A 25,187-nucleotide genomic window follows, 5' to 3' on the forward strand; every position below is an offset into this window, starting at 1 on the left:
AATATACATGGCACATTTTCTAGTTATTGTTTACAGTTGATTTTTAAAATGTCTTATTTATTTTTATGTGCATGGGTGTTTTGCCCGCATGTATGTCTCTGCATCACTTGCATGCCTGATGCCCACGAAGGCCGGAAGAGGGCGCTGGATCTGAGGTTGCAAGTGGTTGTGAGCCCTCGCGTGGGTGCTGGGAATCCCACTCGGGTCCTCTGCAAGAGCAATATGCACTTGGCCACTGAGCCGTCTCTCTAGCTCTATAGGTGATCATTTTAGAACTTCTTAAATGCGTGTGAAATCTCGGGGTAGTGGAAGTGAAAGCACATTCTTTTAAATCATGATTTTAGCTCTACATCTGTGCCCTCCCCGGCCCTCGCCCGCCCCAGCTTTATGATGCCTTCCTTATCAGCTGCGCCATTACGAGCCCCTGTCTGTTTCTGGTCCAAACACTTCATGGATGGAACCAACTCGGTTATCAACAACGACATATCCCAGTGCCAACACCGTGCTAGAATTGTCCTTCGGAGGCATCTGATTGTCACTGGTTCTTTATATGAGTTTTACGATTTGGTCAAAATTCCATCTCAACTTAGGAACTCAAAACTTTTTTTTTTTTTTTTGCATTTACTCTCCCTCCATCTCCCTTCCTCCCTCCCTCCATCTCCCTCCCTCCCTCCCTCCCTCCCTCTCTCTCTCTCTCTCTCTCTCTCTCTCTCTCTCTCTCTCTGTGTGTGTGTGTGTGTGTGTGTGTGTGTGTGTGTAGGTCAGAGGCAACTTGTAAACTTGGTTCTCTCCTTCTACCATGGGTCCTAGGAATTGAACTCAGGTTATCAGGGTTGGTGGCAAATGCCTTTATCTGTTGAGCCCTCTCATTGGCCCAGGGAACTAACAGCTTTTTCAATATTTTATCTTCACACAATATATTTACTTTTTGACATTTTCTCTGACTTTGGCTTTTTGTGTGAAGGCTGGAGCTCAGGTCCAGTGGCTTGGAAGAACCTCCCACGGAGCTCCGCCTGCAGCTCCTACCCTTACATTTTAATTAAGGTTATTCTTGTATATTTAATGTTTTAAGGGGAGTTGTTGTCTTATTGTAAATTACACGTTTTTTCCCATTATATTCTCTAGCAAGTTATTGCTGGTTTTAAGAAAAACTACCACTTTTTATTTATTTATCCTAAATCCAGTCACATTTTATTAAACGCTTTAATTCAAGTGTCTCAGTAACTTGCCTGAGGTCACATCCATCTGCCATCTATTAGCCTCAAAAAGTATCCAGTCTGCCTATTCATTTCCAATAGCTTCATTTTTCAGTCATTATTTTAACTACCATCCCAAACCAGTGTTAAATTATGTTGACATAATAGACATTGTTATTCTGCTCTTGATTTTTAATAGGAATGTCTTTGTCTTATAACTACAGCTCGGCTGATGGCCTGTCAGGACTCCCTTCTTGCTTGACCACAATGGCTGCCCCCTCTCATTCCACAGTGGTCAACGGTTTCTCCCTGCAGCTGTCCTGGCTGTGGTGGGCAAGCTTTACCTAGTCATGCTCTCATGGAAGGTGAGTATGCTGTGGAGGGACCCTGACCCAGGCTTCCTTAGCTGCTTCCCCCCAGCCTGGGGTCAATCCTGCTCTGGCCAGCCTCACCCCAGCTCTGTAAAGCAAAGGGAGGGAGAGAAGTTCTCATCTGTTTCCCGGTGGGCCGTGTACTCTTCAGATAGCAAAGGATCCAGCTCTGCCTGACAGAAACCAACCCCCAGACTCTGACAAACGACCACCCGGGTTGTACATACAGCCGTCCACCTTTGTTTGTTTTTTTTTTTTTTTTCTCTTCATTGACAGTTTACTGCAACCTAAGACAGCCGGAGCAGGATTGCTAACCTGATGTATCACGTCCCAGGCTATAATTTTGTAAAAGGAAAACTGGGGACCTGGTCAACGGCTCAGTGGCTGAGCATTTGCTGCATGACCATAGTCTGGGTCCCCAGAACCCACTTCCATGCAGGATGGCTGTGGCAATCATCTGTAATTCCAGCCTCAGGAGGATGGGGGTCCCCAAAGAAAGCTAGCTCTAGAGACTCGTCATTATTTGTGGGTTTGACCGACAGACCCTCCCTCAAAATTAATAAAGTGGAAGAATGACTGAGGATGACTCCGCCTCAGGACCCTACATATACATATACGCATGCACTTACATGTCCACATACATGCACACATGCATGCACACATATGAAAAATGAAAAAAAAAAACAAAACGAAAAACGAAACCACTGAGGTGTGTGGGTGACTAGTTTGGCTTAGTCACTGATTTGGGAGTTAGTGAAAGCACACACCAATGGCCACAGCACCATTACCTGCTGCAGAAAGGATCGGAGACGAACCTGTTCTTTTTATAGTTATGACGCTCTGGGGCCAGTGGAAGCAGGTACAGGAGACTCAAAACCCAGGTCTGTCCTGTTTACAGTGCAATCTGAGGAACATTATGACACCTGGCTGCAAATGTCCAGTGAGTCAAAATCACGTTAATGACACACGCATCCCCTCTTCCGGGTTTTCTTTCCTTAATTTCATTTAAAAAAAAAAAATGTCTTGGGAAGAAAAAAACATGCTTTGGGGAAGACGACCTCGGCGTTTGTATAAAGGTGTCTGTGATCATGAAAAGACCCCCCCACACACACACACACCCCGTAGATTTTTATTTTAATCCCTTCTAAGCGTAAACAAGCACTCTCAAGACGACAGCAGGATGACGACAACCACAGAACTCACAGAACAGGCCACCTACCTCATTTGCCTACAGGGTGGTGCCTTAGGAGAAGCAGAGGAAGGAGGACGATGTTTAAGTGAGGGTGGAAAATCTCCTCTAAGGATCTACAGTAGTTAATGGACGCAGGCAATGCAGCAGCGGGGGCCTTGCGTCCGCGGCAAGCGGAAGACCAAGCGTGAACACAAACGAGCGCCAAACCGGCAACAGGTTTCTGTGCGGCTCCTCTAACAAGCTGCAGCACTTTTTGCTCAGCTGAGGGCAATTTCTCTCCAAGAAGGTCCCAAATAAAACGTATGTCTGTTCTCCCTGCATGGTAGCGTTTGGCCAGCCCTGATTGGGAGCGATGGAGGTGGAGGACAGTCCCTTGCGAGGCAGGCAGCCAGGCACTCTACCTCGGGGCCAAAGGAATAAGCCAGCTATGACTGGAGGACGGCGCAGGGCACACTGTGTACATAGGGTGTGCTGAGGGGATATTTGCAAGCCTGCCATGCTAATCGCGTGGCATCTCTATGCCAATGCCATTGTCTTGGGTGGCCCCTGCCATTTTGGAGAAACTGAGACTACACAGCCTAGGCGCCTTCTAGTGGCCAGGTGCCTTCTCACTCTGCGGACAGGAACCATCACTCCAGCCTGAGTGAGAAGGGGCGGGTTTAGAGATGAGCAGCAGGATCCTGGAGAAAAGACCGCTGTTTCACAACCCAACGGAGACGTCTCAACCAACGAGGGAAGGAAAAAAGAGTATCTGCCCAAAGCACGTGGCTTGTGCAACGGAAGACAGAGCCACAGAGAGAACTGGGCCAGAAAGGAAAACTTGGCGGGGCTGGGGCCGTTTGGTTTTTACAAACTGAAAGTGGTCAGTCATCTACCCAACGTTCACTGTGCAATCCCCAGGAGCCAAGCCCAGGGACGGTGGCTTTGGTATGATGTGATAAGCAAGATAAACACGGTCCCAACCCCCCCCCCCCCCCCACGAACTTGTATCTTGGACAATCATTGAAAAGAAAAGTCAGGGAGAGAACGCTTGTGGGTTTGCAGCCCGGCTTGAGCACTTACAGCAGCAAGTGGGTCACTCAACACACCTTCCCACATCCCACAGCAGGAACAGAGGACAAAACCGCCCAATGTAGGTAACATGTGACGTGGTTTCCCCAAAGCGCAAAGGTCCACGCCATTGTAGCGCATGATGATAAAATATTTAGAATAAATATTCTGATGGAGGTATGGACAATAAATGGAGAGACAAGAAACACAGAGTGCCCCAGGCCAGCCATGCTAGCCCCTTTAACAACATATTCAGCCACACGGTGGCGCATCCCGAGCATACCTGACAGGGCAATCTTCCCTCTGCAGGGCCGTCCTTCTCGCCTCTCACAACTCACATCACTGTCAAGAGAAAAACACATCGACACCAAGAAAGGTCTTTTGAAATAAGCAGTTACTTCAAGTCTTCCACGAAGAGCTGAACTTTAAAATCAATACATACCTATGGATATTCATGACTAGCGTAAAGTATTTGGCTCAAAAGGCGTTTCGTCAACAGCCATCTCGCTTCAGGGAGATGCAGAGGCACTGTCTTTTGAGTTTACATAAACTATTAAGCTTCCTGATAACGTGTACTGGTGCCACTATGATGGTGGCCTTGCTGACGCTCAGCGCAATGGACAGTATCGTCCCTGTCCCTGGAACTGCGATCGCAAAAACCTACATTTCGAGTTCATTGGCTACACTGGCCTGAAGGGGTCAAGGGCTGCCCGAGTCATGCCGTGGGGCTGCTATCCCTGAGGCTGGGGAAAAAAAAAAAAAAACCCAGCTCACCATTCGAGCTGGGGGATCACGCATTCAAGGCCAGCCTGTGCTACCTGTGAAGACGGTGTCCCACAAACCAAGCAAGGGAAGCCGAGGTGGCTCAGTGGATAAAGGCATTTGCAGTCAACCTGGGGCTCCGAGTTTGATCTCCAGGACCCAGATCATGCCAAGAAAGAACAGATCTCTGCAAAGCTATGATATAAAAAAAAAATACTCTCAAACGATACTATAAATCCAATTAACCATAACATTTTTCAGAATTAAGTCAGTCTAAAAAAAATATGAGAAAACTCAAGCCTGAAACTTCACTTATTTTCAGTTTAAATACTCAAAAATGCTATTTTAGGTGCAAAAGTGAGGACGTTTTCCCAATTTATCCAAATTAACCATGAAACGCTAAATATGGTTGTTTTATTACGTTAACGATATATGTGCTTGAAAGTTGCAATGGTCACATCGGCTCTGAATGCTGCAACTGGACTCAACCTGAGCAAAGAGCAAAGGTATGAAACGGTGTACCTCATCCAAGCAAACCCGGTTTAGAATGTTTTCTTTATAAGACCTGTACACGCAATTTTTTCCTCAGAGCTGAGGATCAAACCTGGGGCCCATTACTCTACCACTGAGTAACTTCCCAACCCCTAAATGTCGATTTAAGAGATAAACACATAAAAGGCAACTAACTGTTTTTCACTAGCTTTCTTCCTGTAGGTACAGAGGATGAGCAACAGAGGGAGCCAATCTGCCACTCTGTGGCTCAAACATCTGTATGAAAATGCTCTGAGTAAACACAGCTCGGTCTGTGTTATTTTGTTCCATATGGGGGCTTTAAACAGCATTTCTTTGCCAAAACTGGTGCACTGGAACAATAAATAGCATAATGACAGCAATATTTTACATTTTCTTAATGAAATAGTAACAGGGTTCTAAGTGGTATTCTGTCATTTGAAAGCATATTATAAAACCCTCCACCTTTTATGCAAATAAGTAAAAACTAAAACACTCAGAAACACATAGTGTAGAATTTAAAGCCACCCTAAAGCTATGACAAATGATGGTAAGAGACTCATGATACCCTAGATTATACCCCGAGTGTGATATAATCATCCCCTTTCCAGAGACACCAAACTATCGAAAATTTAAGAAATAAATTCAGCAGGTCTTTAAATAAGTTTCATTACAGAACTACTACAAGCACGGAATTTTTCCTTCCCATCTACGCCTTTTCTTCTTTTAACTTACAGTACGTAAGCAATAAAGTGGGAGACTGGAGTGTGAGGGCTGGCAATCACATCCAACTCACAGAGTTATTTCGGCACTATTAAAAACTCACAATTATGTTGAATGACACACGTAATTAAATCCTATAAATGACTCTAATTAGCATTATTTTTTACAAAGCCAAATAAAGCATTTCAGACTTTTAAGTTCAGAAGAGATGGAATGGCTGGGGTAGGGGTGGAGGCAGGCAGAGGACAGAGCTAAAATGTGAGCTCTGTGAGTGCGGAGGAGGATGCTGTGTGGTGAGTGCCCCACCCAGAACAGCGCCTCACCTGGCCCCGGGGGCATCTGGGACTGCGGGACTGCGATGTTGAGAAGGGCAGGCAGCTGCATCCTTGGAATGATGCATGCAGCAGATCTGGACCCAAGCTTTGGACTTTTCACCACTACTTCCCTCAGTGAGTTGCTGTTTGTCTGACAGCACCCACAGAGAGCGAAGAGACATACCTAGTCAGCTCACACAGCTGCCCAACAAAGCGACAATTCTAAGGCATGAGTCTGTGGGATTCTCTAAGGTGTCACACCAACAGGAGCCTGCAGTATGAGTACAGATATTTTGGCTGAGCCTAGGCTTAGGGGGAAGATACACTAAGCCACTTGCTAACGTGACCAGAGTCTAACTTGTAGTTCCTGTGAAACAGTCATCCAAGACTCTCTCTACACACCCCACCAGAGCCTTCATATCAACAAGAAAAACAAGATCTCCTGTAACATCCATCACCAGCACCGCCAGAAAACAGGCTGCCACAAATACCACTATCTTTGGAAGACATGAAAGCCAGCTCCTGGAGACCTCGTCCCACAGAGTTAGGGAAACATTAGCTGACATTACACTAGCCTGGAAGAGATAAGAATGTGCATAAAGCTTGATAAAGCTTGTGGAATACAGTACTAGATCCTGGGGGTGGAAATGTACTTAGGTTCAACAATTGTTAATACTGTGGAGGAGACAGATGGGCAGTGGTGGCGCACACCTTCAATCCCAGCACTTGGGAGGCCGAGGCAGGCAGATTTCTGTGAATTCAAGGCCAGCCTGGTCTACAGAGCAAGATCCAGAGCAGCCAAAGCTACATAGAGAAGCCCTGTCTCAAAAAAAACTATATATATATATATATATATATATATATATATATATATATATATATGGAGAGAGAGAGAGAGAGAGAGAGAGAGAGAGAGAGAGATGGGAGAAGAGAGGCATGAAGTGGGAGAGAGGTCCTATCAAAGTTTGGACCTTCATAAATAAAATAAATAAAAAGAAAGCAGCTAACCTTAAGAAGCCCAAGAAGTAACGTCATATCCAAGAGCCAGAAAGTCAACTAACCAATGTCCCAAAAAGCATCATTACTGAAGGTATAATCTACTACTCTAAAAACAAAGCACTATTGAGTAAGAAAGCAAGGAAGCCCTTCTAACAACAGCCCGCCAGGGTCTTGGTGCAGGCAAACACCACTAAACCATTATGAACAACCCCAACAGTCTCCAAAGAGAGACCCTCAGATCCACACACAGCCACTGGAGAGAGTCAGCTGATTAAAAAAAAAAAAAAATGTTCCAGCAACCACACCTCCAAAAGAGAGAAAGTAACAAAACTCGAACATCACAACGCTCCAGAATGAATTCCCGGCAGTTCAACAGGTCATCGCCGTGAGACCAAGGAGGTAAATGTGCCGGCGGGACCGGAAAACCCAAACGTTCGTTCCGAGGGGAGAAGGAAGCAGAGGCAGCTGCGTGGTGGGAAGGATGAGGAGCAGAACCGGGGGGACTCGAGTCAGTTCCGAGATCAACACTGAAAAGCAAATCTGGGATGCAGCTGGCCAGAAGAAAAAGGACCGAAAGAAGATAAATAATTGGGTGCTAAGAGATCACAAGGGACGGTCACGGAAGGTGGGGCCAGGGTCCAACATCTGTGTAAGTGGTAAGAGTTCTTAAATAAGAAAAAAAAAAAAAACCTAGATAATATTAACAGTTCATTTTCTAAAATAAACTTTTTCAGGAAATAAAAGAATCGTGTGCGTGCGTGTGCGTGTGCGTGTGCGTGTGCGTGTGTGTGTGTGTGTGTGTGTGTGTGTGTGTGTGTATGTGTATCCCTAACTAAGCCCAAGAGTCCACCTTACACACACATTCCACTTCAACATTGAAAACAAACAAAACAAACACAAGCACTACTTTCAGGCTCCAGGCAAAAAGGCCAAGCTGTTTACAACAGAAAGATAATTAAACATTAGTTAAAAAAAAAAAATACTAAGTCATGGAAGATTTTCTTCAAGACTCAAGGGAAGAAAATGTGGCCTGAAAGTTTTGCAATTGGGGACACTGCCCTTTTAAGTAGCAGTTCTAAGGGAAAATACTTGAAATATGCAAGACTGTGAAGAGAAAGAAAACCACTCATTTGTAGAATTTACTAGCTCGTGACAGTATTGGACAGCACAATGTCCAGTGTCATCGGACAGCACAATGATAAGCAGTGAATGTTATACTGTTTAACAGCAGGCTGAAGTCTAGAGCTCAGGTGGAGATGACTGCTTTAATATATAAATATTTTCCACGCTACCAAAGTAGAAATAACACAACCCCTCTCTCAAGGCTCAGGGACCATCCAGAACTGGAAGGAGGAAAAGACTGTTAAGAGTCAGAGGTCAGGGAGGACCAAAAACCAAATAGTGTCTTCTGGACATGACAGGACCCTGCACTCATGGTCTCACGGGAGCTATGGCTGCCGGCACAAGACCTGCATAGGATCAAGCCGGTCAGCAATCCGGCACAGAGTAGGAGGGGCTCCTGACGCTCCCTCTCCTAGCGGAGGAGCTACTGGCAAATGATGCTTCTGGGGGAGGGAGAATCAGTTTTCTTCCAGGGTGTGGCCATGTGGGTCAACCATAGATGGCCACACCCATGTGAGTATGGACTGAGGCGGTTATAAAAAAAAAAAAACAGACAAATCCAGGAGGTCCAAAGGAAGAATTTCAGCCAATGGGGACCGAAGGGAGAGCACCAAATGATCACTGTTTGCAAACCCTTCTGTACTAAGTGATTTAAGTGAGGATTACAGATGGATGATAAAGCCACTGACTTTGAAGCTTGCGGGATAATACCATACTCTGAAAGCCGAGCATGAAACTCGAGGCTGGTTGGAGTGGTTGGAGGTTTGTCTGACCAGGAACTGCACTCAGACTCCACTTACAAAAGGCAAAGAGAGAAAAAGGTGACAAGAAGCTGAAGTCAGTCCCATTTGAGAGGGGCTGAGTCAGGTGTTGAGGAACAGGCCTAGAATCTAGCTGCTGGAAAGGCGGAGGCAGGGTCCCCCATTCAAGGTCCACCTGGGCAACTCAGTGAGACCCTACTGCAAAATAAAGAGTAGAAAAAGAGCTGAATATGGGACTTAGTGGTAGAGAGCTTGTCTACTATGTGCAAGGCCATAGGTTCAATTCCACAGTGGTAGAGAGCTTATCTACCATACACAAGGCCATTGGTTCAATTCCACAGTGGTAGAGAGCTTATCTATCATACACAAGGACATAGGTTCAATCCCACAGGGGTAGAGAGCTTGCCTACCATGTACAAGGCCATAGGTTCAATCTCACAGCGCTAGGGAGCTTGCCTACCATGTGCAAGGCCATAGGTTCAACACCACAGTGGTAGAGAGCTTGCCTACCATGCGCAAGGCCATAGGTTCAATCCCATAGTGATAGAGAGCTTGCCTACCATGTGCAAGGCCATAGGTTCAATCCCATAGTGGTAGAGAGCTTGCCTACCGTGTGCAAGACCAAAGGAGGTTCAATGCCAAAGGGCTCCACAGTCAACTTCCAGCTCTAGTAAAGAAGATATGGAGAAGGCCCCAGGACAACTTAAGGCAAGTAACAGACAAGTGCAGAATGTAGGATATTTAAAAGGTTTTAACGTCTAGACTCTTCAAAGCACAAATGAAAAGTGAATTTTAGAAAAGGGTAATTAATAGAAACCAAAGGGATGTAACTAGATGCACTGCATGACACCAAATCAAATTTTAGCAAAAACAAACAGACAGAAAACCCCAACTATGAGAGATTTTGAGCAATTGGATAAGGGTGAATATAGAAAATTATTAACATTCTGCATATAATCATATTTTGACTATTCAGGAGAATGTTCTTGAAAATAGACACATGCCAAACTATTAAGGTGTGTGTGTCCCACTTGTAACTCATTTTCAAAGGCTTCAACAGAACAATGTGTACACACATACACACACACACACACACACACACACACACACACACAGAGAGAGAGAGAGAGAGAGAGAGAGAGAGAGAGAGAGAGAGAGAGAGAAAGAGAGAAGGCAGTGGATGAGCACCCATGCCACGAAATTAATGGCCAACTCAGCGAACACTTGCGGATGTTTATTTATAAGAGAGTTCAGGATGGAGAAGCGGTTCTTCCAAAGGCAGAAGTAGGCCCACTGGGACGTTGTGAGCAACAGTAGCCAGGGAGAACCCCGGAGCAGGAAAGGAAGCATCAAGGGGAAGCAGCCCACAGCTCACTGCTCTCAAAGTGAATCTTAATGTTCACTGCAGCTCAGAAAGGGAACAGGACAAGTAGTCTCCTCCTCCCTGACTGCAGAGCGATGACCCTCTGCTTTCAGTTCCTCCAAGCGTGACACAAGCCCAGCACTACTCCAGTAGACATAAATGAAGTTGACGCACATGGCGCAGGTGGCCTGCAGCCCTGGTTTTTCAAGGCTTTAACACGGTGAGACAATCTGGTTGTTTTCATCAGCCGTCAGTGGTGGTTTATGAAACAGAACACAGTAAGTGAAGGCTCAGTAGTAAGGCCCAGGGAAACTCATTCACTCAAGTCATTTCAGGGGCTGGGGAGATTGCTCAGCAGGTGCTGCTGTTCTTGCAGAGGGCCTGAGTCTGGTTCTCAGCACCCATGCTGGGTGGCTCACAACAGCCTGTAATTCCAGCTCCAGGGGACCCGGTACCGTTTTCTGGTCATCAAGGTCGCCCATACTCATGTATGCACTCATGCCTACACATCATTAAAAGTAAAGTAAACTTTTTTTTTTTTAAAGTAATTTCATGCCAGGCATGGTGGCACACATCTGTAATCTCTGCACTAGGGGGGCAGAGGCAGGTGGGATGCCATGAGTTCAAGGCCAGCCTGGTCTACACAGCAGGTTCTAGGCCAGCCCGGTTTACACACTGAGGTCCTGTCTTAACAAAACATACAAAAGCTAGGTGGGCGGTGGTGGTGCACGCCTTTAATCCCAGCACTCGGGAGGCAGAGCCAGGTGGATCTCTGTGAGTTCGAGGCCAGCCTGGGCTACCAAGTGAGTCCCAGGAAAGGCGCAAAGCTACACAGAGAAACCCTGTCTCGAAAAACCAAAAAAACAACAACAACAACAACAACAAAAAAAAAACCACACACACAAAAGCTATTTCATTATTAGAACTAGATCAAGATCATTGCTGTTTCTGTGGCTCCCTGTCTTAACTATCTGTCTTCAAATGTGGCTATTTCCATTATTTTGCTCATAGTCCTCTGCTTCCATACAATCTCCCCCAAACACTACTATATCATGAATTCTTTTCACTTAAAATGGTAAGAGGAAATTTTTAAAAAAGATGCACGTTAAACCTTGTAATCACGTGACAGCGTTGAGAGGTAGAAGGAAACAAGGGTGGTTTCAGGTTGGAAGCAGGGGGTTGGGGGGTTACGGGGCGTGGTACAGAGCCTTTTAAGTCTTCAGGTACCTAGCCTAGCTCTGGGAGCACTATGTACCCTGGGCAGGCTCACAGTCCTGGTTTCCAGACCTTTAGTGAAGACGGGCAGCACAATGCCCAGCGGTCAATCCCACACCTCACCTAGCAGTCTAGGTCTTCTGCCAATAAACCCCACATAGCTCGTCAACCAAGCGCATCTCTTCCAGGTCCTCTCTAGCTCACCCTTCCCTCTAGGCTCACATTAGCTATTTCTTTTGGGGGAGCAGCTTTGCTCCTCCTCCTCATCATCTGGTGGGACTGTTTCCTTCAGTCCACAAGATCCAGTTCACATCGGATGTTCCTCAGCCACACCGACTGCCCTCTGATTTGATTCTGCTCTGAAAAAAGATGTAGAGCAGTGGTTCTCAACCTGTGGGTCATGGCCCCCCTAAACCATCAGTAAACACAGATATTTATATTATAATTTATAACAGTAGCAAAATTACAGTTATGAAGTAGCAGTGAAAATAATTCTACGGTTGGGGGTCACCACAACATGAGGAACTGTATTAAAAGGGTCGCAGCATTGGGAAGGTCGAGAACCACTGCTCTAGAGTAACAGTATAATAATGTTTGACATTTTATTGTGAAGTTTTAGAAGAGTGAGATCAGTGTCTTTCTCATTAAAATGGTATTTTAACTGACGGTAATATATATTACATATGTATGTAAGTATACATGAAAGCATTTTTCTCTCCCTCAGAGACTACACAAACTAAGGAATAGATACCAGCATCTAAAGGCAACACGTTTGCTCCAGATCCTTCCATTGCCCTGGGACGACATACTGTCACACTGCGCTCTTCTGACAGGGACATCTGAGCACAGTGCTTACCGAGTTCACTGCCATTGGCAGGAGCTGGGTGAACCTGGCTGATCAAAGGGTGGAGTCTACGTCATTTTCTCCAAGGAAGTAAAGACACTATGGGAGGACTCTCGACCAGCTTTGCAATGACTTCTATCCAACAGGGAGGCAAGTACTATAATTCCCATTATAGTTGGTCAGTGGCCTCAAGCTGCCTCTGCACATACAGAGGGAAACTGGAAATTGGTGGATCACACAGGATAGTTGGGAATCATTGTAAATCCCAGGAAATATCAGGAAAGAGTTACAATGCTTTCATATGAATGATGAAAATGTAAACTAGGTACATGCATAGAAAAGAAGATATTCTTACTAGTGAGGAAAAAAAAAAACCAGAAATGTGGACATATTTTCAACTAAGAGTCTCGATTCCCCTACCCCAGCTTGCTATATAAATCTAACATGGACTAGGCTCTCTTGATATCTTTATAAGTTATCGACTCCAGAAAAGCTATGCCAAGTTAACAATATGCTAAACTCACAATTGATTACAAATGCTTAAGGAACAGTAAACAGTCCCAGAAGACTCTCCCAGAACTAGAGAAACAATCTAACAGTGAATGCCTGGTCTCACACTCTCTTAAACCAAAGCTTCTCAAATTTTGCTGTTTAAATGATCCCTCGCCATCAAAAAAAAAAAAAAATCATCATCAAAACGGAGGAGTCTATAACCCAAACTTTACCCTATTCTAGACGTGCAAGCTTTGTCTTAAAAATACTCTGCTCTGCCATGTGCTGTCAGCATCTAACTCTGGCGTAGCTCCCAATTCATAAGCACATCCTCTTGGTGACCTATGACCGGGGTTAGGAACATCAGCCTCCAAACACCTTCCTAGATGATGACAGTGGGATATTTTTATTAGTAATGCTGGGGCATAGAATGCAGAGAATAGGAGATTTGCTAAGTACTAAAGCATCCCATTGGGTGTATGTCTATAACCCCACATAGAGGCATCATTACCTCATCACACCATAATGCACCTGCAACACAAGGCTGAGGCACGAAGGTTTCAGCATCCTCAGTAAGGTAGGCCAGTGACAAACGAGCCACTTTGTATCTAGGTATCTACTGTATCACAACCCTGTTCCTGTTTTATTTTTATAGAAACCTGTCTGACCTGTCCATATCTTACTTTTAAGGAATTTAATGGACACAGTGCCCCCACCCAGTGACCACTAGAGCACAGAGAGACTTCTCACTGGTACCAGAACTACAAACAACATGCGTGATTAATGCTATTCTAAGAGACCCTGAAATCTAGCCTCTAAAGTGAGTCCACCCAAGATCCAGAAAAGAGCTGGCATTGTCTGTGGGATAGGATACTACGTGATACACAAATGTTCCACCTGCTCCACAAGGGCCACGTGGAGCAACAGAGACCTCAGGACCAGAAACGAAGCAGCAAGCCCTGACTGGAACTAGTTGGCAGCGCTTCTGAGGACACCGCTCCCTTCTGTGGAACTTGCTCACCATAGGAAGGGCTGTGCTTGTCTATTTTAAGTTTCCTTCCACTTGTATGTTTATGATCTGTGGCCCACTCAATTCAACTGATCTCAGTTGCTATTATTCTTGGGATAAATAGACATCTATAAGCAATTAGTATTATATGTGTGTTTCTAAGCAATTAACTTTTTTAAAGAGTTATTTTTATTTTAGATGTATGGGTGTTGTGTGAGCATGTATGTATGTGAACCATGTGTATGCTGGGAGCACAAAGGAAGCCAGAAGATGGCATAGGTTCCCCTAGTACTCGAGTTACTGATGGTTGTGAGCAGCCAGTGATCTTAACTACTAAGCCGCCTCTCTAGCACCAGCAATTAAATTCTTAAAGACACTTTTCTATGGATTCCACTCTCTCTCCATCTCTGTCCTTTCTTCTTAAAACATTCCCCAGTCTTTGCTCTTAAAACACTTTCACTTTAGAGTCCCACACTAAGTAGAGAACTGTTCAACAGGAGTTGCTGTTCCGGGAGTTCACCTTGGGCTCTGCTGTCCACACAACCGTTACGTCGGCTGGCACTTCTGTGTTGGCCTTTAAAAGGTTTGGTGACCTGACATTTTTTACTTACACTTAAATTACACTGTGTCTTCTGTTCAAATACTGAAGCACGTTAAAGAGTAGGTATGCTACAGCACTAACCGGCTTCCAGGTCGATTCGCAATCTGTTCTTCTAACTTCTGGAGCTCCGCCGTGTAGGCCTCTATCCGGGCATTGCACACCAGGAGGTTCTTGACTGCGTGTAAAACCTGGTCTTTTTTGGTAGTCAGGGAGAGCAGTTTCCATATCCCTTCTCGCATTCGGACTTCTAAGTCTATTTTCTCTCGGATGTTGCAGCCCTAGAATAGAGAAGCATTTGTCTGAGGTAGCAATAGTCTAGAACAACACTGAAGACAGGCAATGGGAAATGCACTAGACATCGCTTATTTTCATACCATTCTGAGAACGAAACCAAGTTTTTGACTTGTCACTCTATAAAAATACAGCTATTTGCAAAATTCTTAAATTTCTTTCATTATTAGGAATTCTTTCCAACATGCTGGCTAAACAAAACAGAATCAAAGATGAGAAAAACAAAGCCACTATAAACTCCATTAGCTTAATAGAGTTCTCAACATTCATGTCTACCCAGAACCCTAGAATGCGCCCTTATTTGGACACAGAATTTTACACATGTTATTAATTAAAATGGGGTCACACTGGATTACAATGGGTCTCAAATCTTAATGAGGCCATGTAAAGGCACAAACTCAGAGAGAAGGACACAAAAAGACAGGAAAAGACACAGACACACACAGAGGCCACATAAAGACACAGACACACACAGAGGCCACATAAAGACACAGACACACACAGAGGCCACATAAAGACACAGACACACACAGAGGCCACATAAAGACACAGACACACAGAGGCCACATAAAGACACAGACACACAGAGGCCACATAAAGACACAGACACACACAGAGGCCACATAAAGACACAGACACACAGAGGCCACATAAAGACACAGACACACAGAGGCCACATAAAGACACAGACACACACAGAGGCCACATAAAGACACAGACACACACAGAGGCCACATAAAGACACAGACACACAGAGGCCACATAAAGACACAGAGACACAGAGGCCACATAAAGACACAGACACACAGAGGCCACATAAAGACATAGGCACACAGAGACAGTGACAAGAGGACACACACACCACACACGGGACTGGTTGTATGAAGACACACAGAGAGCAGGCCCTATGATGACAGACACACGAGGAGACCATGTGAAGACAGAGATGGAACGCAGCAGGTTAATGACAGCAGCCAGAACCTGGAAGAGCCAAGGAAGGGCCTGTAGAGGGGGATGGTGCTGTCAACACACTGACTTCTGACTTCTGGCCTCCAGATCCGGGGGAGGACACGTTGGTTAGTTGTTACGTTTGTTATGGTAGCCTTAGGAAATGTCCACTAAGCAGCTGGAGAAATGATGGTTCAGCAATTAAGGATGCTTGCTGCTCTTACAGTGGGCCAGAGTTCGGTCCCCAGCACACACACCTGGCAGTTCAAAATTGCCTGTGACTTTAGCTCCAGGGGAACCAACACCCTCTTTGTTCTATACACGTGCACATACACACAACCTACACACACAAATAAAAACATTTTTTAAGTATACAATAACAACTGTGAGTCCCAAACTACACACATACACAGATCATGCGTGCTACAGGAGGTTCGGATAGGGCTGAAGGACACTGAACTCGCCAAGGAAAAGCTTTCTGAGCAGACAGCTGAATAAAGGAACCGAGGTTCAACAGCAGAGAGGACTGGGCTGGTCATCACAGTCAACAGTGGAAACAAAACTCAGAAGCCAAGGTTAGAAGCTCCGTGCCTGGAAAATGCCAGAGGCCTCGGCTGCTGGGACAGAGATTCGGCTCTGGGCCAGCTTATTTCGGAGTCTCCAAGAAATTTCTTTGTAGTTTAGTTCTGGTTCTTGGTCTTTTGTTCCATTTAATGGCAACGTAATGGGCTCATTCAATACATGAGTCTCATTCATATCATTAAGAGTTTATAAACAAGATGCATAGTTCTCAATTCACGCACAGTAACTCTGTAAATACTGTAAGCCACCAAGGCCCTCTGCACGTGCAAGCACGTAACTCATGTGTGTCTAGTTCTAAAACTTAAGTGACGATCCTAGCTTCGGCAGTAAAAGCTATTACTTCCTTGCTGCACCAATACATCAACTTAAAAATGTCAAGAGACTCTAATGATAAAAGTGCCGAATATTAAAAAGACAATCATTCCAAAAGGAACAGAAAAAGCCAGTTAGGAGAGTTGACAGTTTCTGACGGTCACCCCCAAAAGCCAACTGCTAGATGGCTTGATTTGACTCTCTGAGATGAATCAGCTGAGATATTCACCCCAGAGGACAGATTCGATTAATCATCACCTTCCGTCATCACCTCAAAGACTCGTCAAGTGGTGGACGCTGACTCAGGCTAGGGCACCACATAAACGCTGTCCCGTGCCGGTATCCTTTCTTTGCGCGTGACCGCATTTCCCCAACTCTTAAGTCACCTGTGTATCACTCGTTAGCCCAATGACTGTTCTCTTTTCACGTCATCCACAGTTCATTATAAGAACCATCTACGTGACCCACATGTCTGCAGTAACAAACAGTGGTGGGCTGGTTAGCGCCAGCAAGTGCACGCTGGGATAAGCTGCTTTACCCCACAGTGCAAATACAAATAAATGCCATCTGCTGCCTCGAAATTCAGCATTGCCTTTTAAATGCAGCAATGAGACAGTTGACTGAACTGGCGCAGAGGTTCTGAAAGCTGGCTACATCTGAGAATCCACTGAGGCACAGAGAAAGAACCTGATTAAAGTACCTGACCCCAATAAATCAGGGTCTATGGAGGCAGGACTGGGCATTCCTTTAAGTTCCTCTAGCACCATGTTTCTCAACCTGTGGGTCGCAACCCCTGGTGGGGGGGGTCACATATCAGATCTCCTGCATATCAGATATTTACATGATGATTCTTAACAGTGGCAAAATTACAGTTTTGAAGCAGCAATGAAATAATCTTATGGTTGGGGGTCACCACAACATGAGGAACTGTATGAAAGGGTCGCAGCATCAGGAAGGTTGGGAACCACTGACTTAGTGCTTTAGTGGCTCAGACAAACATCTATTGTGGGACAGTGAGATCCAGCAATCTTAAAATTGCAACAACCAGAAGGAACCAGCAGGGGGCCACAGCCCCACTACACACGAGCCTGGACTCGAGGGTGTCCAGCTGATCAAGGAGGAGAGCCTTCTCCAGACTTCACCAGATGAAGAGGACTCACGAAATTACAGAGGCTTGGGAAACAGTAGAACTGAGGACCCTAAAGCCTTAAAACAAAACGAACAAGCGCTTATCCTTGCGATTAAGTTGATGCTCACCAAGGAAATGAGGCATGAGTGGCAGTTATTACTACAATGTCATCTTTTACGGCAGGAGTTAGCAAACTATAGCCTGGTGGGTGCCCGTTTTTGTAAATAAAGTTGTACTGAATCACACTAGCACATAAATGAAGTCCTACTGAATCACTCTATCTCATCCTGGCGGTGGCTACTTTCCAACTACAATGGGTCAAGGTGAGAAAGTTAAAGGCTGTGGTCAGCAAAATGGAAAATATTTACCATGTGCCCTTTTACGCCCACGGCGGCGAATCCACACTGTAGACTTGGACCCTGCCTCCTTCGCCTTGGCTCGTCAAGCAGATGGAAAAGGGCTGCCTCAGCAGGGCGAACTAACTGCTAAGGGTATGTACACATCGTCTTTGCACACACTCAGTTGACGGTGTCCACGGCGGCAGCAATCTTATGCTTCCCACACAACTTGTTAGCACACGTCCGTGAAGAAGGAAACCTCTGACCGGCGCTAACCAGCCTTAGCCTAGCAATGGTTTATAGAGCCGAAGGACTAGTCTTTTTTGAGTAGGTGTACACGGTACTGCTGGGGAGAAACTGATGTCTGGGGCGATCCCATGAGAATAAAGAACACGAGAGGAAGGACATCTGCTGAGCATGCAGTGATGCTGACTGTCTTCCAAGAGGACTGAGGAACTTAAATCATCACGGTTAATGCCTGGGCCCGAAGGGCGCGGCCAGGCAGAGTAAAGGATGACCATGGCCAATGAGACAAGCCGCTCCATATGCATCCTGCTGGAGCGTCATTGCAAAGCAAGTCCCCGAGAAGAGTGGGGCTGGTCATCCTCTTTTCCAGGGTTCCATTTTCTGAATAAGGGCGTGCGTATAATCAGGTCACACAGAAACTCACATCGCTGTCCTGATAAGTCGTTAAAGTTAGCAGCGAAGATGGAGAGGGCAGAGCCAAGCTAGAAACGGAAACGTCGGACCCTTTAAAAGCAGAAGATAAGGGCTGGAGAGACGGCTCAGCAGTGAGGAGTGCTTGTTTCTCCCAGAGGATAGGAGTTCGGTTGGCAGAACCCACAACGTGCAGCTCACAACCACCTATGACTCCAGCTCCAGGGGAGCCAACACCTTCTCCTGGCCTCCCAGGCGCCCCACACACATGTGCATACACACACACATATATGGACATAAATAAAAATAAACCTTTAAGATACATAAAAGTAAAAATGGGGAGATAGGGAGATGACTCGCTGTGCGAGCATGGGGACCTGAGTTCAGCCACAGAAAAGCCAGGCACCACGGTGTGCCCCTGTAACCCCAGTGCGCCCCTGTAACCCCAGTGCTGGGGAGGTGAAGACACAGATCCTGGGCTTAGTGGCAATCAGGCTAGCAGAAATGGAAAGTTCCAGGTTCAGTAGAAGATTCCTTCTGTCTCTGTGTCCCGCTCTGTCTCTGTATCTCTCTCTCTCTCTCTCTCTCTCTCTCTCTCTCTCTCTCTCTCTCACACACACACACACACACACACACACACACATACACACAGAGCCAGAAATAGTGGCACACACCTTTAATCTCAGCACAGGGGAGGCAGAGGCAGGCAGATCTCTGTGATTTCAGGTCAGCTTTCTCTACATACTGAATTTCAGGCCAGCCAGGGGCCACATGGTGAAACCTCGTCTTAAAAAAAACATCAACAACATAACAGTGGAGAACAATAAAAGAACTGAAGCTGACCTCTGACCTCCGTGTGTGTGCACAGACAAGTGTAACTCTACACATGTGTGTGCACGGACAAGTGTAACTCTACACATGTGTGTGCACGGACAAGTGTAACTCTACACATGTGTGTGCACGGACAAGTGTAACTCTACACATGTGTGTGTGCACGGACAAGTGTAACTCTACACATGTGTGTGTGCACACACAAGTGTAACTCTACACATGTGTGTGCACAGACAAGTGTAACTCTACACATATGTGTGCACACACACAAGTGTAACTCTACACGTGTGTGTTCACAGACAAGTGTAACTCTACACATGTGTGTGTGCACAGACAAGTGTAACTCTACACATGTGTGTGCACAGATAAGTGTAACTCTACATGTGTGTGCACAGATAAGTGTAACTCTACACATGTGTGTGCACAGACAAGTGTAACTCTACACATGTGTGTGTGCACAGACAAGCGTAACTCTATACCTGTGAAACCACACAGGGAAGAGAGATTAGAGCTAGTTCAGCAGTACAATGTATCTCTAGAAGGCACAGGGTCCTAAATTTGATCTCTACTGCCACAGAAAAGCCAAGATTACAAAACAGGCCATCTAGATTATGGAGAAGAGATGTCTGACAGGTTTTAGAGCTAGAACAGCACAAAGACAGAGAATGGCCTCATCGTTGATCCTAAGAAGTGACTTTGAAAATTGAAAGCAGGGATGGGGGGCTTGGTAAAACAAGAGAGAAATAATCCATAAGTAATTCTGACTGAAATTACAACCCACCTAACAACTGTAACTATGCTATGTTGGCAAAGAGACCAAGGGGAAGATAAAGAAAATTAAAAGCAGCTAATATAGAGTATGTTTACTTTTAAAAACATTTTATTTATTATTATCATTATGAGAGAGTGAGAGAGAGAGAGAGAGAGAGAGAGAGAGAGAGAGAGAGAGAGTGTGTGTGTAGGTGTGCATATACAGATACTTGCAGTACCATGGTATTCATGTGGGGGCCAGACAGCAACTTTGGGGAGCCAGTTTTCTCCCTTCACCACAGGTCCCAGAGATCAGCTTAAGTCACCACCTCGTAGAGCGAGCACATTTACCCCAGCGCTATCTCACCAGCCTTAACCTCTGTTTCTGAACAAAATTCCATGCACTGAAGAACTGTTTATATAAGAAGTTGTTTTGACACTAACCAGTCTAGAGAACTGAGGATAGAAATCTCATTCACGTTCTGAAAACACTTTACAGGGACAAAATGCTTCTTCTCAAACATTATGTCCACTGGTGCTTTTTTGCAGGAGCTTAAACTTCACAAGGAAGGGTAAGGCGACTGCCTCGGCTGCTCAGAGGATGAGGACAAGTGTGCCCTCCTGCCACCGCTATGGTCTCTTAGATAGAGAGGCTATCAAATCCCAAGACCTTCCTAAGACAGGCACTTCAGCCATTCTGCGACCGTGGAGACCCGGCTCAGAGCAACCCGTGGGTCCTTGGGAATTGCACAGCAGAGTGTGATTTGATCCAAATCTCACTCCAAAACCAACGTGCTATTCCCAGACACCTCCAAGGTTGGAGCAGAGCTCAAAGGACCGAACCTCTGGCTTCATCCTATTATTAGATCATAGATTTCATTTTGGGGTGGGGGTAGGGGACACAAACCAAATAAAAGTCAGTGTTAGTCAAGTATAAAAATTCTCTTCCTGACTCAGTATTCCTGTGAAGTTGAAATCTGTTACTATTTTGCTGTTTATCTTCAAAGACCCAAACAAAAACCAGTTCTGCATTTTATTTTGATATTATAATGCTCAGAAATTACTAACAATTATATCTTACTATATTAATACAAACCAGTCTTACCATATTTCTATATGTAATATTCAAGTAGCGCGCGCGTGCGCGCGCACACACACACACACACACACACACACACACACACACACGCCATTTTCCTTACAAACAGCCACGCTTTGTTATTCTCCTTTCTCTTCTACACTATTCTTAAATGTCGCTACAGCACACACTAATAAACACATTTGGACTTGGACTACCACACCAGCACTCACATGATCCCTACAAGAAACTCAACAGATGTTATTACAGTTCACTAAAAATCAAGTCTGTGTCAGTTGACAGAGTGCTTGTCTAGAATGCACAAGGCACTGGGTTTGACTCTGGCTCCTCATCAGTCAGGCAGGGTGGGGCACTCAAATAATATCCACACTAGGGTGGTGGACACAAGAGGAGCTTCAGGAGTTCAAGGTTATCCTTGGAATACGCAAACAGGACAGCTAAAAATACGTAACAAAATAAGAAGAAATAATTTACAGGAGATTTGAAAGTTTGGTGAATGTTAGTAGAAAACAGCACCTTTTACTACCAATACGGTTCGCACAAAGACTCAAAGCCTGCTCAACTTTTCAGAGAATTACAGAGGAATTACTTCCTAACAATGCCTTATCTGCTAAGGAAATTCTATGCAACAGCAGTCTTCCAGTCTTGACCCACAAATCTGGCAACTGTATATAGTGCAAATTACTATACTTCAGAAGCCGGTAAAAGAAGGTGAAAATTAAAATGGAAGTGAAGATGTAGCTTGAAAGGCATTTGAGTTTTCTTTCAATTAAAAAAAGGCTAAAAGTAATGAACAGGAAGTATACTTTTTAACACTTGACTAACTGATGTGGCCAAGAAATATTCTTTCTCTACTACGCTAAAAAACACTGAATTTGTCTGCAATTCAGTGTCCTCCCTTTTTCCTAGCATTTGTGCAAGAATCCTCGTGTAAACTTCTATATTCCCGTAAAGCTAAGAACATGCCTTTTGAGCGTCCACCCCGCCGCCCGCCCCGCTCCGGTTTGATGCACGCCCACACCATTAGATGCACAGCGGTGCGGGACGAGGAGGCGCTGGGAGCAACCCCGGCACCCGCTCCCCAGCTATCACCTTGGCTTTGCAAGCCTGAGGAGGACCCGCAGGTGAGCAGGGCCCTGGTGTCCTTCTCCAGCTCCGGCCTCAGTCTCCTCCTCGGATGCAGCCTAGAGGCGTGCAAAGCCACGGAGCACGCTTGGCTCCGGATCTCTCTCCAGGCTGCAGCTCGCCAGTCCCCGGCCTCGCTCACCTGCTGCGCCGGGAGGCCCCTCAGCAGCCGCCCCTCCATGTCGGTGCAAGTCGGGGAACGATTTGAAAAGCGCGCCCCGGGATGCAGCTGCCGACCGCACCAACCGCCCGGCCGTACCAAGTCCGGGCTGCGGGGGAAACCCAGCCTGCGACGCCGCGCACGCGCACTACAGGCGTTGCGGCCACGGCCGACGGAAGACCCGAGGGCTCTGAACAGACCCTCTGCAACAGCTGGCCTTAAGCGCGGGCGGGGGGCATGGGCGGGGCCAAGAAGAGTGGTGGGCGGGGTCTGAGCACAGCGTGCCGGCCCGGGTGGGTGGGGTCTGTGGTGGTGGGCGGAGCTTGAGGTAAGAACTTGCGGCTGGGCTGGTGGGCGGGGCCTGAGCCCATGGGCGGGGTGGAACCTCAGCAAGGTCTCTCCATTGAGTGTTCAGGCAGATGATGGTTTTCCTGCCAGGTTTTGAAGTAAGCTTACTCTTGCATCTTGAAAGGGATGGACTGACCGGACTGCACGGACCACGCAGGGACATAAGGCCCCGTGGTCTGGCTCTCAAACGTGTCTTCACCCAGAGATCATGCTCTTAGTAAGGTTTGTGGGGACAGCAGACTTTTTTGTGAGTTCTTCTGTCTCTGGGTTTCTTCCCTTCTTAAGGGGGCAGCAAACAGTGCTCTCCAGAAGCCTGGTCGTTAGCACAGTCTTTCCTTAAGACGGAGGAAGGGGGAGATGCTGAAGGATTGACCTAGGAGCCTCAAGCATGGCAGGCAACTGGCCTACCCCTGAACTCTCCAGCTCCAACACTACTTTTAATTAAAGGATGTACACACCCTTGTAAAGTGTTTAAAATTATCCCTTGGTTTATCTTGTGCAGGAAATGTCTAGGGCTTTGGGCATTTTCCTCCTGAGGGAAGGCTCTACCAAATCAACCCTCCTACCTCATCTCATGAAAGGCCTGGGGCACTCTTCCCTCTCCACGCAGTCAGACCTTGTTTATTTATTTACCTGGGACATCTCCTATCGGGTTTGCTGTTCCAGTGTCGCACCTATCTTAACCCTTGTCCCAAAGTGGACTTTCAATTATATGGTCATCTTACTCACAAACCTCTTTGTTAAAGCAATGAATTGAAAGATGTACTTCTTAAAAATAAAATGAGAGGGCCAGTGAGATGGCTCAGCAAGTTAAAGGTTCCTGATGTCAAACCTCCTGACCTGAGTTCCAGTCCCCAGGATCCATATGGTGGAAGGAGAGAATGGACTCCCAAAAGTAATATCCACATGTGCACCAGAACATGGGCATACCTACACACAGAGAGACACACAGAGAGAGACACACACACACACACACACACACACAATTTTTCCCCTTCCTCTCAAGTGGATAATTGCCTGGTTGAGACCCTCTGGACTAGGTGATTCTAGAAGCTGCCCAGTTAGGAAGGGGTGATTCTTACATCCACAGCCTGTAATGATCAACCCACAAATGTAAATTATGTGAAACTCAAAATTACCAACAACCAACTCACCCGGTTCCCTCCAGACACAGGTCTGAATCCCATGGTCATTAGGTGCCCCTTGCCCTAACATTCAGCTCTCTTGTGCTACCACTTTGTAGTGTAATTATCCCCAACTACCGTGAGCTGCAGGAGCCAGGCGTAATACCTGACTCACAAAATAATACACACGAAGAGCTCATCTTCAGACACACGGTGTAACACAACTCTCAGACTCAGATCAAAATATGTGCCGAGGGCAGCACGTTGAGAAAAACAAAAGGATGACCATTTTCAAATTGGACGCTGATGTGGAAATACTGGTGGGTGAGTACTGTAGGTGTAATAATCCTAGGAAGAAATCAAGAAAGGGCCATGTTAGTATTTACCTGTAGACCACGGACAGTTGATGTTAAAGACCTTTCTCTTTGTAGAAGAAGTGATGTGGGCCTATCTCTTTCTTCGTCATCAAGGGATGTGTCCCGGAAATACTTAAGTGCTGACCAACTAGCTGGTGATTAGAGTACCTCAAAATAGGACTTCTGTTTCCGTATTTATCCCCAGGTCCTTTCTTGTTACTGCTAGTTTCATCAAACACAGTTCTCTTTGATGTCTGTAATGCATGTAAGAATAGAACCAGCCATCCAAACACCAGGGGTTAAAGACAGGTGCCTGAGGATGTGCCCCAATTGACAGGATGCTTGTCTAGTCTGTCCAAGGCCCTGAGTTCATTCCCCAGCATGGCATACACTGGGTTTGGTGCTACATGCGGATAGTCCTAGTACTCCAGAGGTAGGGGCAAGACGATCAAAAGTCCCAAGTTATCTATCCTTGGCTACAAGGTGAGTTGAGGCTGGTGTGGGCTACAGGGGACACTGTCAACAATAAAATAAAACAGGTTAAAGACTTCACAAGAAGTAGTTGTATTAACTTGAGAATTTATTTATCTAGCAATGTATTTATTTTGCAACT

General features: G+C 45.9%; 1 protein-coding gene across 2 annotated transcripts in view; it reads right to left on the minus strand.

Moving 5' to 3' along the window:
* The window catches only part of Rtkn2 (rhotekin 2), a 62,318-nt gene extending 39,406 nt beyond the window's left edge, over window positions 1–22,912 (minus strand). Inside the window, exons 1-3 of one of the 2 annotated variants that reach the window (XM_059282193.1) lie at window positions 22,729–22,912; window positions 14,606–14,802; window positions 4,093–4,151 (exon numbers count right to left, since the gene is read on the minus strand). In XM_059282193.1, the coding sequence (XP_059138176.1) occupies window positions 4,093–4,151; window positions 14,606–14,802; window positions 22,729–22,767 (295 nt within the window). In that variant the 5' untranslated portion in view covers window positions 22,768–22,912. Of the gene's footprint in view, window positions 1–4,092; window positions 4,152–14,605; window positions 14,803–18,154; window positions 18,470–22,728 lie in introns of those variants that run through there. The other variant, XM_059282194.1, reaches the window with a different exon arrangement.
* Between the last annotated feature and the right edge of the window lie 2,275 nt (window positions 22,913–25,187).

Source organism: Peromyscus eremicus, chromosome 16_21 (genome assembly GCF_949786415.1).
Source record: "Peromyscus eremicus chromosome 16_21, PerEre_H2_v1, whole genome shotgun sequence".
Lineage (NCBI taxonomy): Eukaryota > Metazoa > Chordata > Mammalia > Rodentia > Cricetidae > Peromyscus > Peromyscus eremicus.